Consider the following 16251-nt stretch of genomic DNA (forward strand, 5'->3'; position numbering starts at 1 on the left):
CCTTATTCAAAAACTGCTCAAGCCAAGAGTGCCTAGGTTTAAATGTTAACTCCATTATCTGCCAGCTGTATGACCTCGACACGTTTCCTCCCTGGAAAGTGAGCGCCAACCCCAGAGGAGGACTGCTGAGAAGATAAAATGAGAGAAAAATGGAGAATAGTGCAGAGAACAATGCCCGTGTATTGCCAATGAGGTAAACATGCAGTAATGCAAGAGTTCTTGTTATGATCATGACGATGTTTAAAAATCCCGGGTTTCAGAAACAAAACAAAATGTTTTGTAATGTGAAAATACTAAGGAATAAATGGAGATCTGGATCTAATTATCTTTTCTGTTTCAAAGTGATAAAAAAATTCCTAAGCATCCTAGTGACACATCTTAATATACATTATAAATCCAAATACATATGTACTGAGAGGAAATCAGCATACATTTTTAGTTTATTCACTTTCAGCAATGTCTAAAACAAGGAATAAAATTAAAAATCTAGATATTATGAAGTTTTTATTAGTGATCCCCACTACAAATTCTTACAGGTATATTTGCGTATAGCTTACAAATTCAGAATAAGTAAATAGGTTAAAACAGCTAAGGATGCTAAACTATTTACATTTCATGTAACACTTCAAGAGGATGATCTGACTGAAAGTAGCTAAAACTGCACAGTCACGCTTTCTGACTCATCTCCTTTGCAGTTACTTCTGTTTTCAGTCTTTCTCACTCACGGGCATATTTCTTATTTAGATTGCCACTAGAAATGCCTGGAGTGCTTCATATAAAGTCATTCAAGTAATCCTGAATCACCATAACTGATTTATTTTTACTCTGTCTCCAAGCTATAATCAGAGTTGCTTTCATGGCAGCACGTCGTAACACTGATTTTCTCCAAATGTGTAAGTTAGAAAAGACACAAGCTTTGGACGCATGTTGAATAGGGTGGCTCTAGCAGGCACTACTGGCTGCACCTAACCAAATCCAGAAGAGGACACAAAGCCTCAGTTCAAGTTCATGTATGGCATTAAAAGCAGGGAAATGTCAGCAGAGGCCATAAGGTTCTAGAAGCCTGCATAGGAATCGTGTGAGACAAGGAGCCAACAGCCTTCTCACTACCAACTCTGACAACGTCCAGTCTCTCAGACAACTGACAGGAGATGCAGTAAGATGCCCTGAAGAACTCTCCCAGCTGGATGTGGTGGCTCATGCCTGTAATCCCAGCACTTTGGGAGGCCAAGGTGTTCTCTTGAGCCCAGGAGTTCAAGACCACCCAGGGCCACACAGACAGACTCCATCTCTACAAAAAAAGTTAAAATTAGCCAGGCATGCTGGCACATGCCTATAGTCCAAGCTACTCAGCAGGCTTAGGTGGGAAGGTTGAGCCCAAGAGGTTGAGGCTGTAGTGAGCCGTAATTGCACTACTGCACTCCAGCCTGGGCGACAGAGCAAAACTCTGTCTCAAAAAAAAAAAAACACGCTCGTTGGTGGAGCTTGCAGTGAGCCGAGATTGCACCACCGCACTCCAGCTTGGGCAAGAGTGAGACTCCATTTCAAAAAAAAAAAAAAAAACTCTCCTCAAAATGGTTTTTTGCCCAAGCAACTGAGTAGTCTCCACGGCTATTTGCTGCCCTCTCATCTCCCTCTCTTCCAACAGATCCTTCAGGAGAGAGGGTGAGGCCATCCTCAGATTCCCCAACAGCAGTCATCAGCAGATGTCAGCAGAAGGCCATGGGTTAGGCCCAAATTCAGGCCCTAATCACCTCACTGCTAGGCTGCTGCAGCTACCAAACTATCCTGCTCTCCTGACGTACCCTGCACATGTTTAATCTTTCTAAAATCATGCTATGATCACACTACTCACCTATTACAGTGTCTTCAGATGCACAGAAAAGAAAGCTTAAAACAGTGGTTGTCTGAAATGTATGTTGGCCCCTATCTATTTTTCCAACTTTATCTTGTATTTCTCTCATATAAATCCCCACATCCGGTCAGTTCTCAGCCCTTTTGTTTACTCCACTTCCCAGCCCCAGCATCTGCTGCCCAGCCAATTCCTACCTTATTTTTTTTCAGACAGTATCTTGCTCTGTCACTGAGGCTGCAGTACAGCAGCATGATCATGGCTTACTGCAGCCTGGAACGCCGGGCTCAAGCAATTCTCTCACCTCAGCCTCTCAAGTAGCTGGGACTACAGGTGTGCACCACCATGTCTGGCTAATTTGTTTTTAATTTTTAGTAGAGATAGGGTCTTCCTATGTTGCCCAGGCTGGTCTCAAACTCTTGAGCTCAAGTGATCCTCCCACCTCCGCCTCCCAAAGTACTGGGATTACAGGTGTGAACCACCACACGCACAGCACTACCCATATTTTAAAGCCCAACTCAATCCCAACTCTTCCACAAAGTAATTATGCCCTAACCAACTTATTTAGGGGTAGGAGTCCCCTCTTTGTTCTCTAAATTCCTATAATGCTTACTAATTGTACTACTCATCATAAGCTATCTTTCATATATCATTCACTCATTTAGTCGATAGTATTCACTCAGATGCCAAATGCCAAATGCCAGATGCCAGGAGATATTCTAGACCCCTTGACATGGGCCTCAGAGAATTAATGGTCTAGGGGAGGAGGAAAAAAAGGAAGAAACTACTATTTATTGTTTATTCTACGCAGGTCATCACCATGAAATCTCTTTCCATATGTCAACTCAGTTCACCCTCACCACTCTATGTAGTAGCTATTGTTATCACTTTATTTATTTTTTATTTTTCCATAAGTTATTGGGGTACAGGTGGTATTTGGTTACATGAGTAAGTTCTTTAGTGGTGATTTGTGAGATTTTGGTGCACCCATCACCCAAGCAGTATACATTGCACCACATTGTTGTCTTTTATCCCTCAACCCCCTCATACTCTTCCCCCCAAGTCCCCACAGTCCATTGTACCATTCTTATGACTTTGCATCCTCATAGCTTAGCTCCCACATGTCAGTGAGAACATATGATGTTTGGTTTTCCATTCCTGAGTTACTTCACTTAGATAATAGTCTCCAATCTTATCCAGGTCACTGCAGATGCTGTTAATTCATTCCTTTTCATGGCTGAGTAGTATCCCATCGTATATATATGCCACAGTTTATTTATCCACTTGTTGATTGATGGGCATTTGGGTTGGTCCCAGGATTTTGCAAATGTGAATTGTGCTGCTATAAACATGCGTGTACAAGTATCTTTTTTTGTATAATGACTTCTTTTCCTCAGGGTAGATACCCAGTAGTGGGATTGCTGGATCAAATGGTAGTCCGACTTCTACTTCTTTAAGAAATCTCCACACTGTTTTCCATAGTGGCTGATATCATTTGGCTATGTCCCCACCCAAATTTCAACTTGAATTGTAGCTTCCAGAATTCCTGTGTGTTGTGGGAGGGACCCAACAAGAGGTAACTGAATCATGGGGGTCGGTCTTTCCCGTGCTATTCTCATGATAGTGAATAAGTCTCATGAGATCTGACAGGTTTATCAGGGGTTTCTGCTTTTGCTTCCTCCTCATTTTCTCTTGCTGCCACCATTTAAGAAGTGCCTTTCACCTCCCACCACGATTCTGAGGCCTCCCCAGCCATGGGGAACTGTAAGTCAAATTAAATCTCTTTTTCTTCCCAGTCTCAGGTATGTCTTCATCAGCAGCATGAAAACAGACTAATACAGTGACTGTACTAGTTTACATTCCCACCAGCGGTGTAAAAGTGTTCCCTGATCACTGCATCCACACCAACATCTACTGTTTTTTGACATTTTGATTATGGCCATTCTCGCAGGAGTAAGGTGATATCACCTTGTGGTTTTGATTTGCATTTCCCTGATCATTAGTGATGTTGAACATTTTTTCATATGTTTGTTGGCCATTTGTGTATCATCTTGAGAATTGTCTATTCATGTCCTCAGCCCACTTTTTGATGGGATTGTTTCTTCGTTTTTTTCTTACTGATTTGTTTGAGTTTGTTGTAGATTCTGGATATTAATCCTTTGTCAGATGTATAGATTGTGAATATTTTCTCCCACTTTGTGGGTTGTCTGTTTACTCTGCTGACTGTTCCTTTTGCTGTGCAAAAGCTCTTTAGTTTAATTAAGCCCCAACTATTTATCTTTGTTTTTATTGCATTTGCTTTTGGGTTCTCAGTCATAAAATCCTTGCCAAAGCCGATGTTTAATAGAGTTTTTCCAAAGCTATCTTCTAGAATTTTCATAGTTTCAGGTCTTAGATTTAAGTCCTTAATCCATCTTGAATTGATTTTTGTACAAGGTGAGAGATAAGGATCCAGTTTCATTATCCTATATGTGGCTAGCCCAACCTTTTCCATTTGTTGAGAAGGGTGTCCTTTCCCTTATTATCACTTTATGAAAAGGGGACTGATTCTCAGAGAATTGAAATACCTTGGCAAAGGATACCATTTTTTTTTTGTTTTGTTTTTTAGTTTTTTGTTGTTGTTGTTGTTGTTTGTTTGTTTTGAGATGTAGTCTTGCTCTATAGCCAAGGCTGGAGTGCAATGGCATGATCTCGGCTCCCTGCAACCTTCACCTCCCCGTTCAAGCAATTCTCCTGCCTCAGCCTCCTGAGTAGCTGGGATTACAGGCATGTGCCAGCACACCTAGCTAATTTTTGTATTTTTAGTAGAGATGGGGTTTTGCCATGTTGGGTAGGTTGGTCTTGAACTCCTGGCCTCGAGTGTTTTGCCCACCTCAGTTTCCCAAAGTGCTGAGATTATAGGAGTGAGCCACCACACTTGGCCACCAGGTAGGTATGTTTTTATTCTCTGCTGTCCCTGTCACCCTCTCAGATTATCTGTCCATCTCTTCCTTGCTCAGTCCCTGGGAGACTGATGGCTGTGATCTACATCACCCAAGTTCCTTTGCCCTCTGGCTTCTAGGCAGGTTGGGTCAAAAGGAGGTACCACTGGGAGCAGGAGCTAAGAGAGCAGTATATTTATTTGCCCTGCTCCCTCCTGACTCACTAGGTTCTGGCAGTAGCTGCATCCCTCAGGTACTGGCCTTGTGGAAAGGCTTTTCCATTGCTCCAGCTCTTCCTACCAGGATCCATTAAGACCACTGCCCTCTGCTACCCCTTAGACCAGGAGTTGAAGATAAATAGGCTCTACTTAAAGGCTGATGAAGCACCTTAGCCCTGCCCACATTTCTGTAAATACTCCCTTCATTAAGCTCTTTTCAGTTAAATCCTCTTAGTGTGCTGTTTCCTGCAGATACACAGAGCAGGATTTGAACTCACGTGGGTCTTACCGCAGAGACCTCTTGTTTTTTTTGTTTTTTTTTTTTGCTGGGCTAATTGCTATGTTGGAGGGTTTATACTGAGTGCTGAGGATCAAAACTAAGGGCACCTTACTCTGATAGGAAGGATCAGAAAAGACTTCACCTGACCCATCCAAGCATGAGTCAGTCTCCAAAGGCGAACTGAAGTTTACCAGGCAAACAAAGAATGAGGATAAACGTTCAAGGGCAAAGTAGACAGTAAGGTTCAAAGTCACAGAGGCATAAAGACTATGTCTTATTAACCAAGGCAGTTACGTAGAGGGCTTGTGAGAGAATAATGATGGTTGAGAGTTTCTAAATTTTAATGATAATCAGTTACTTCTCAATCCTGATCCACATGGGGAGATTAGAAGAAGCAAAGAACTAGCTAGACTTTGAGCAAGAGAAATAATTCACCTATTCCCTACCTTCAACTGATCCCTATTACAGAAAATAAGTTCAAATATTTAGCACAATACACAAGCCCTTTCTAATCTGGCCTCTACCCAACCCACCAGTCTCATCTGCCAGCACTACCTCAAGCTGTTCACTGAGAATGCCATACCCTCCCACATCTCTGCACTTTTATATATGTTTTTCTCATGCAGGAGATACCTACTTCTACTTTGTACTTGGTAAATTCCTCCTTATCTCTCAGGACTCATCTCAGGTGTCTGCTTATCTGTAAATATTTCCGGAGATCCAAGATGATTCCATAATGCCTTGTGTGTAACTCTAGAACAGCACTTTCAAAGCATAGAACATGCATTATAATTACTTGTTTTCATGTCTGTTGATTGACTCGACTGTGATTTCCTAGTGACCAGGTACTACAGGAAGGTAACAGATGGTAGAGGTTCATGCTTGGGTTCTGGAGGCAAGCTACCCAGATCCAAATTCTAAACTGTACCGTAAACAACTAGGTAACCTGAAGCAAGTTATGTATCCTCTCTTGGGCTCAGTTTCATTATCCATAAAATAGGAATCATAACATCTGCCTCATAGAATTGTTAAATGAGTGACATAAAATAAGGCCTGTTACACACTAAGCCCTCAGGAACTGTTAGTTAACATATATTTGCATGTCCCTTATTTTCTGTATAAAATGCATGTTTGTTGAATGAATAAATTTTCCTACCATTTCGTATTTCTCTGCATAGATACCAAATTCTACTTACCCTTTGTTTTACTGACTCATGAAAAATAAACCTTCATTTCTAAATATGTACTTTTTTCCACTTGGTTATGATAAATAGATCCTTTTCTGTAAAGGAATTTAACTTCTTTCCATTGTTGTTGGCCTGGTTACTGAGTCAGACATTTTCTTGGCCTTCTCACAGTCTCCACATGTGCCTGCCCCACAGTTACCCCCACAGAAGAGCAGTTCTGTTTCAATAATTTACAAAGGCATTTTCAAGTCAAATCTTGATGGCTCCCCTATGTTGGCACAAGAAACAACAACAGGCTCCCCACAGCATAGAGATGAACCACAGACACTTTTTTCTCATGCCAAAGCAACATACAATTATTGTAGTCATAAAATAACTTTACGAGTTTTAAAATGGCATTTTCAGGCCCCAGCCTTGGTAAAAAGCCCATGAGCCAGAACCAAGGACAGAAAAATCAGAGCACATAGAACAATGTGCTCAGGATGTGAGAAGGAGATGAAGACCAGCTCCCAGTTGAGCCCTGAGTTTCTGAGGAAAGGTGAGGTTGTGGCCAACAGAAACACAGGGCACCAGGTTATAAAGGGACAATGGTGCTGCCTTATAACAATATAAAGGCCACACCTGAGAAAGCCAGGACACGTACAGAGTTACCCTGGGCTGGGTGCAGAGGGATGCACAGGCCTCACTGGCTCAAGAGCCTCCAGGAGGAGTTTAGCCACTGCTACTGCCCAAGACTCCGGCCCCACCTTCCTTCACTGCTTCTCCTATCCTGACACTGGTTTTGTTGTCATCCTCTTCACCAATTCTCTCATTACCACACCTAGATTTGTTGACTCTTTGTCCCCATCCTCATTCTAGATCCCCAGCTTCAGAAGGGCTGGGAATTCACCAGCTTTCATATCAGCTGCCTGACAGTGACTAACTTTTGCTTCTTTGTCAGCTATCTGTCCACCCTAGAACATTCTAGGAAACCATATTCCTTGCTGGAACTCATGTGAGTACACTGTCACTTGTTGAGAATAACAACCACCTAATTATTCAAAGTTAATCTGATAAGGTTTTTAAACTAAAGAACCACCACATGATTTGACAGTGAATTTAATATTTTTATAAAAGACAGTTCTCTACTTACAGGCCTCCTGATTGAAGCACCTTGAACAGAGTGATAAAATTCTGGCTGGACTCGGCTGCTCTTCTTGATTCTTCGTTTCCTCACTGACGTTTCTTGCTCACTCTGATGGTGAACTTCCACCACGGGCTTCACTTCTTCCAGACGGGCAGCTGCGGCTGCTGCAACTCGTCTTCTAATATGCCGAGGGCTTGCTCTGAATCCCTGCGGCAGAAAACACAACCAAGCAAATCCAATTTGTATTGAGTTAGTTTGGAAGTTCCCCAGGGCTAGTTATACAAAGAGCTCCGAAAGTCACTATGTTCAGTGAGATCATGTGTACCCCCAAAGTAAGCATGGAGGAGGCTCAACATGCAAGTAAGTTTTCCCCACAAGTGTTCTTTAAAGCACCCCAGTATTTCAGGGTCCAGTTATTCTACATTAAGAAACGTTCTTAATTGAGTAAAGTCAGTCCAAAAAAAAAGGAGGGAAAGAAAGCAGGTGGGCATACTGCTCGACTGAAGCATCAGGGAGACTGTGAGTGAAGAAGAGTATTTCCACTTCGGCCTGAAGTAGAGTGTAGGGAGCGGGACAGGATATCATTCCAGGGTAAAGTGCAACTTTACATTCCTGAGAGAGACTCTTTCTGAGGAAGGAAAGAGCAGGAATGCAAAGTATCACTACAAAACACCACAAAGTGAGGGTTCCAAACTCAAATGGAGGCAATGCGGCAGAACCAAGGTATGAGTTTGGGTGTCAGATGGGCCTGGGTCCAAATGCTGACTTCTTAATTATAGCTACACAATGTATTAAATAATTCTGAGTCCAACTGTTCTAACCTACAAAATGTATAACATTCTACTCATAAGGCTTTTAAGTTTTAAATAACATAAATATAAGTAAAATTCCAGCTGGGCGCAGTGGCTCATGCCTGTAATTCCAGCACTTTGGGAGGCCGAGGTGGGTGGATCACCTGAGGTCAGGAGTTCAAGACCAGCCTGGCCAACATGGCGAAACCCTGTCTCTACTAAAAATTAAAAAATTAGCTGGGCATGGTGGCAGGTGCCTGTAATCCTAGCTACTCGGGAGGCTGAGGCAGGAGAACTGCTTGAACATGGGAGGCAGAGATTGCAGTGAGCCAAGATCACGCCACTGCACTCCAGCCCAGGTGACAGAGTGAGACTCCATCTAAAAAATAAAATTATATGTATGTGTGTGTGTGTGTGTGTGTGTGTGTAAAATTCCAAGCACGGTATCTGACACATAGGAAGTGCTTAATAAAATTATCATTTTCCTCTTCTTTTAGAGCAAGATGAGTATAAGGACAACTCAGACTATGGAAACATGTCAGCTAAGTCATATTATGCAGCTGAGAACATGCAATTTTGGAAAATATCAATAATTACACAAAATAGTCTTGGTCCTCATGGCTTATAATTTACTGGAGAGCAGAAGGAGAAATCTAACACAGAGTTCAAAAACACAAGGGAATGTGTAACGAAGGGTTAAAGTGGTTAAAGTAGTAGACTCTCAGTGCTAGCAGATCTCAAAGAAGGAAATCAATGAATGAAGCTGAGAATAGTTACATTTGGCTTAGTTGAGTCAGTGGCATTTGAAGAATGAATTGAATTCATATTGAACGCAAAGGAAACAACATAAATGAATGAATAATAGATAGATGATAGACAGATGAGTGGAGTATTTACAACAATAAGAAACGTTATTTGCTAATGTGCTGGAATGAGGGTACAAGCTAAATATGGTGGGAAACTAGTGAGAGATAAACAGTAAATGATCCAAGAAGGGCTTCTTTGAGTTTGTGTGTCTTCTGAATCTTTAAAGATGTATAAAAGGCTTAAAATTTGCAGTAAATGCATAAAAAATGAGAAGTAAGAATTTCAAAGGGATAAGCAGTATGAGAAAAGGTGTAATAATGGTTCTTTGGGATTCTGAAAGGTTAATGTATACAGTGGGATTCTCACTGAGGGAGCCGGAAGATAGGCTACTGTCCAATTATGGAGAGCCTGTATACCAGGCTGAAGATTATGAAGAAGGAGAGAATTGAAAAAAAGGAAGGGATTACCCACAGAGCCAAAAGTAGCAATGAGGTCAACAGAAATTGGTAAGGAGAAAATGCAAATAGATTTGGCAAAACCAAGGTCATTGTTTGGGCTCTCCTAATCCATCCCCAAATACATTAGTCTTGTTCCCATCCTGCCCCTGTGTGCAAGCTCAGCTGGTCCTCTTCAACCCAAAATAGTCCCAGAACATCCCCACCACTCCCACGTAACTCAGGAGGTACTACAGCAGCTGCTGGAGAAGAGGATTAAGGAGAAGAAGGAACTGGGCCAAATGCTGAACCAAATTCTAGGGCAGTTTAGACCACACACATCAAAACCAACAACCATACAGCCTGCTTTTTACGCAGCTCCCTGGACATTCTCCATCCACCCACCCGCCCCCTCCACCCTCTACACACACACATTTTTTCTCTCTCTCTCGTTCTGAATCTCATTTTTTAACAAGCTTCTCTGGTAATTTTTCTACACTTTGAAGACTAAGAACCTCTAGGAACCAGAATTTAGTTTGACCACTAGATGGCATTATCTCCCACAGCCCTTGCATTCTCTCTAATTCAGAAATTTGATGTTCTGGTAGAATGAACAAAATATTTGATGATATAGTAGGTTCTGTAATAGTGGAGTAAGTTGAGTACATTTCTTTGGTAAGAATGTAGATTCTCTTATTAAGCAACCAGATTTTGCTTAACTGGTATTATTACCAATAGTCCTCAGTGGCCCACAAATTCTAGAAACACTTAGGGAGAAACACTGCATAAAACTTCACTAAAGTAACCAAACGACAGAGATTAAAACATGTTGGCACAGCCATTCTGCAAAACAATAACTCAGTGAATTCATATCCCTGTATCTACCCCAGAGAAATTCTACCAAGCGTGCCCAGGAAGATATTCAATGCAGAATTATTTATGATATTAAAAAATTTTTTGAGACAGAATCTTGCTCTGTCACTCAGGTTGGAGTACAGTGGCACAATCTCAGCTCACTGCAACCTCCGTCTCCTGGGTTCAAGCGATTTTCCTGCCTCAGCCTCCTGAGTAGCTGGGATTACAGGCATGCGCCACTACTCCCGGCTAATTTTTTATTTTTAGTAGAGATAGGGTTTTACCATGTTGGCCAGGCTGGTCTCAAACTCCTGACCTCATGATCTGCCCAGTTCAGCCTCCCAAAGTGCTGGGATTACAGGTGTGAGCCATCATACCTGGCAAAAAAATTTTAAACCACTTAAATCAGTCTTTCCTAAACTTCAGGCATCTTCATTCCACCTTAACATTTTCCAGATCTGAGCACTGCCTCAGTGATTTCTGTTATACCCAAATTTACTTGTACTATTTTAAAATAACTTTTTATAAGCACTGCAGTATACTACACAGACTTTGCAGCCACTCTCTGAGTTCTAATACTGCTTTTGTCACTTCCTAGTTGTGTGATCTTGAATAGTTACTTAATTATTTCCTCACCTGTAAAATAAGGATTAAAATAGTAATTCATAGGGTTGCTGAAAAGAATAAACTAATGTAGGTAAAGTACTTCAAAGAGTGCCTGGCACGTAGTAGTACATAAGCATTCACTATAATCACCATGTATATTACTTGTGTGAATAAAATATATTCTTGAACACAATAGTGTATTATTTATACTATCTAAAAAAGAAATCAGATAGAAATAGGAAAATGAGTCACACTGCTGGTATGCCTTGAAGACAGACACATGTGAGGTACCGATCATTAGGAGAGTTCTTTGTTACTCTCCAGTGAGTCAAACTACCTGGGCCCAAATATAATGCCAGCTCTATTACTTACTAGGTGTGTGATCTTGGTTAAATTACTTCCCTGTGCCTTGCTTGTTTTTTAATTTGTCAAATGCATATAACAATACCTCTCTCATAGAGTAATGGTGGTGTTTAAATGAGATAATCCACATTACGTACTCAGAACAGTACACAGCATAGAAAAAATACGTAATACATTATCATCGTTATTATTACTGCTTCACTTTCTGGATCTTGCAGCAGCAATTTACACATCAGCAGTGCACAGCTATGATTACAAACACTATAAACAACGATGAGCATTCACCTTTATTTCTCTAAATAACTGCAAAGAATTACAGCTCCTTGATTTTTGACACTTTCCTGTCCTAAGTAAAAAAAAAAAAAAAAGGTCTTTTAACGGAGGAAATTTTAGCTTGAAACAGCAGGTGGTGCTATAAGTTCTTCCAGGTGTTAATAAGAGTTACTCTTTTTTTTTTTTTTTTTTGAGAGGGAGTCTAGCTCTGTCGCCAGGCTGGAGTGCAGTGGTGCAATCTTGGCTCACTGCAACCTCCGCCCCCGGGGTCAAGTGATTCTTCTGCCTCAGCCTCCCGAATAGCTGGGATTACAAGCATGTGCCACCACGCCCAGCTAATTTTTGTATTTTTAGTAGAGATGGGGTTTCACCATATTGGCTAGTATGGTCTCGATCTCCTGACCTCGTGATCTGCCCACCTCAGCCTCCCAAAGTGCTGGGATTACAGGTGTGAGCCACCACGCCCAGCCAATAAGAGTTACTCTTTAACCATTAGGTGATGGACACTTGGAAGCCTGTCAGTAGTGCACTTCTATCATTTTTAGGCCACCCCAAATTATCAGCACCTTTTGGATAATCATTTCCCAAGATGTGCAGTCGTGTGTGTGTGTGTGTGTGTGTGTGTGTGTGTGTGTGTGGTGTGTATGTGCATGTATGAGGAACATTTATCATGAGATCTCTCTTCAACCTTTAAGTGCACAATACAGTATTGTTAACTCTAGGTACAATGTTGTATAGCAGATCCTTAGAACTCATTTAGCTGGCATAACTGAAACTTTATACCCATTGAACAGCAACTTCCTCTCTCTCCTTCCCTCCAGCCCCTGGCAACTACCATTCTACTCTTGCATTATATTAATTCGACTAATTTAGATACATTATATAAATGGAATCATGCAGTATTTGTCTTTCTGTGACTGAGTTATTACACTTAACATAATGTTCTCCAGGTTCATCCATACTATTGCATATGCCAGGATTTCCTTCACTTTGCAAGGCTGAGTACTATTCCATTGTATGCATATATTGCATTTTCTTTTTCTCTACTTTTTTTTTTTTTTTTTTTTTTTTCTTTTAGACAGCATCTTGCTTTGTCACCCAGGCTGGAGTGCAATGGTGCAATCTCGGCTCACTGCAACCTCCACCTCCTGGGCTCAAGCAATTCTCCTGCCTCAGCCTCCCGAGTAGCTGGGATTACAGGTACACACCACCACATCCAGCTAATTTTTACATTTTTAGTAGAGATGGGGTTTCACCTTGTTGCCCAGGCTGGTCTTGAACTCCTGACCTCAGGTGATCCACCCGCCTCGGCCTCCCAAAGTGCTGGGATTACAGGCGTGAGCCACCACGCCCAGCCTATATTGCATTTTCTTTATCCACTCATCTCTCCACGGACATTTAGATTGTTTCCATACCTTGGTTACTGAGAAAAATGCTGCAATGAACTTAGGAGCATGTATAACTTTTCAAAATCCTGATTTCAACCCCTTTGTACATATAGCCAGAAGTGCGATTGTTGGATCATATGGTAATTCTAATTTTAACTTTTTGAGAAACCACCATACTGTTTTGCATAGCGGCTACACCAGTTTACATTCCCACCTACAGTGTACAAGGGTTCCAATTTCTCCGTAGCCTTCTGATACCAGAGTTAAGAAGAAATTACCAGGCAGATAGTAAGGGTACAAAAGTCCTCAGTCAGGTTTTCCTTTTAATGAAAAGCAGCCCAAAATCATTTTCTAACAAAGAACAGCCTGTAAAGTCGAGCTGCAGACATAGACAAGCAAGCTTAGAGTTTTCACGGGTGGATGCCCGCAGGAAAGAACTACCTGGGACTAGACGTGTTCATGATGGCTCCATCTTCCCTTCTCTGCCAGCCACGTGTACAGTAAGGAGAAGACAAAATGGCACTGGCCAAGGGAAGAGTTCATTAGCATAATAATATTAGGGTAGGGTAACCAGCCCTCCAGGCCCACTATGTAGACGTTACACCTGATCAAACCAATCTGTGAGCCCTACAAAAATCAAATACCAACCACCTCCTCAAGCCAGACTATAAAATTCGGGGCATCCACTGCCTGCCAGCCTTTTCCTCTCAGAAGTCCCCTTCTCTCTCACTAGAGAGAGATGTTTTTCTTTCTCTTTCTTTTGCCTATTAAACCTCTGCCCCTGAACTCCTCAAGTGTGTCCCTGTCCTAAATTTTCTTGGTGCAAGACAACAAACTCCAGGTATTTACCCCAGATAATGTAGCCGCTTCATTTCCTCATCAACACTTTTTATCTTGTGGCTTATTAATGACAACCATCCTAACAGATGTGAGGTGATATCTCACTGTAACTTTTATTTGTTATTTCCCAATGATGAGTAATGTCTTGATACATAGTTACATCAAGATGCTCCAGAGCCCACTCTAGATCTTCTCGCTTAATAACCCAGTACATTTCATGGGTAGGCCCATGGCCAAGACCCAGTGAATGCAAGTTTCTCTGCTTGGACTGTGAATATTATATGGAGGCAGGTAAAGACTGAAAAAAATCAGTAGGAGTTCATTAGTTCCAATGGCTACACCAAAGACCTTCTGAAGCTGCCTGGTTTTGTTTGTTCTAACCAGACATTTGGTCTTGATTGTGAGTTCCATGATCTAGGTGTATTAAATTCTCTATTGGCTTAAATCAGACAGTCAGGTCCTGTTATCTAAAACAAAAATCTCTAATGCATACACTTTCTGTTAAAACTTGCAGGTGGTTAGCTATTTTCCTTGGAGGTCGAATACTCAGACAACCAGGCTGTTTGACTGTGTATGTGTAGATGGGCATAAAAAGGGATTAAATATTAATAGCAATAATTTACTAAGCGCCACTTACGCACTAAGCCTATATATGCCCTGAAGAAACAAGCAAACAGGCTTTTCAGGGTTAAGTAATCTGCTTAAAGGTAAAAAGTTGCAATTAGAAAAGCCCAGATTAGAACCCAGGTTTATCTAACTCCAACCAGTGCCCTTCAACACTCTGCTCTTATGTAAAGAGATTATAAGGCAGTAATGCATTTAGAATTAATCTTCTACATGTATCCACAGGACTGGAAGTGCTCAGGAATACATGTTGACTGATTAAAACAAGAAAAGATCTATTAACAATTTAGATGAATGAGGCAGAAATTGAGAAAAAAAATATTTTCGGGTAAGTATTATTGTTTTATAAGGTCAAACTACTGTCAAGTTTACTGATTACACATCTGAAAAGATGGAAAATTAACACATTGACCCACTGAGCATTAATATAGAATTACTTTTCAGCCTGGGCAACATGGTCAAACTCCGTCTCCACTAGCCAGGCGTGGTGGCACGCACCTATAATCCCAGCTATTTGGAAGGCTGAGGCACAAGAATTGCTTGAGCCCAGGGGCAGAGGTTGCAGTGAGCCAAGACTGTGCCACTACACTCCAGCCTGGGAGACAGAGTGAGACTTTGTCAAAACAAAAAAAGAAAATACATATATATGTGTATATATATATACACACACACACGTATATATATGTTACTTTTGTGTTATGCAAGATATAAATTTTACCATATGTAAATATTATAAAGCTCAATAAGCTGCTGCTTATAAAATCTATAATGCTCCATTAAAAAATCAAATGATTCCCCTCATCCCAGGCTAGAAATAAAGTGTACAGTAGAAGCTCTTTGATCCATGGATAAAATTTGAGGGAGATGAAGAGGGCAGTCCATGAACTTGTATGCAGAAAAAAGTATTCTTTGATTTTCAATAACTTATAATTGAAATTTTATTAAAACATGGCTCGATTATGAATGTAGGCCATAAACCTGGTATCATTAACAGTACCTATGACTTTTGCCACCAAAAGTCATCATAGATTTAAATATTAAGTTGTAGTGGCTGCAGATCTCTTGAAATACTGTTTATACTTGTTACTTCAAAATCACAGTAGTTAGTAAATGTGCCACTGTCAGAGGCATTTGAACCAGAGCAACTCCACCTTAAATAGGAGCTGAGTAAAATGAGGCTGAGACCTACTGGACTGCATTCCCAGACAGTGAAGGCATTCTAAGTCACAGGATGAGACAGGAGGTCAGCACAAGATGCAAGATACGGGTCATAAAGGCCTTCCTGATAAAACAGGTTGCAACAAAGAAGCTGGCTAAAACCCACCAAAACCAAGATGGCAATAAGAGTGACCTATGATCATCCTCACTGCTACACTCCCCCCACTGCCATGACAATTTACAGATCCTATGGCAAGGTCAGGAAGTTACCCTATATGGTCTAAAGGGGGGATGCATGAATAATCCATCCCTTGTTTAGCATATAATCAAGAAAAAAGCATTAAAATGTGTAACCAGTAGTCCTCAGGGCTGCCCTGTCTATGGAGTAGCCATTCTTTTATTCCTTTACTTTCTTAATAAAGTTACTTTCATTTTACTCTAGGGACTCACCCTGAATTCCTTCTTGTGGGAGATCCAAGAACCTTCTCTGGGGGGTCTCAATTAGGACTCCTTTCCTGTAACACCACT

The 16251-nt window shown here is 41.2% G+C and overlaps 1 protein-coding gene across 11 annotated transcripts in view; it reads right to left on the reverse strand.

The window, feature by feature from the left end:
* DST (dystonin) overlaps positions 1 to 16251 on the reverse strand; it is a 486601-nt gene that overhangs the window by 423402 nt on the left and 46948 nt on the right. For all 11 annotated transcript variants that reach the window (XM_073006092.1, XM_073006096.1, XM_073006083.1 and 8 more), the window contains exon 3: positions 7591 to 7791. In XM_073006092.1, coding sequence (XP_072862193.1) covers positions 7591 to 7791 — 201 coding nt within the window. The remainder of the gene's footprint in view (positions 1 to 7590; positions 7792 to 16251) is intronic.

This window comes from Chlorocebus sabaeus, chromosome 17 (assembly GCF_047675955.1).
Source record: "Chlorocebus sabaeus isolate Y175 chromosome 17, mChlSab1.0.hap1, whole genome shotgun sequence".
Classification (NCBI taxonomy): Eukaryota; Metazoa; Chordata; class Mammalia; order Primates; family Cercopithecidae; genus Chlorocebus; species Chlorocebus sabaeus.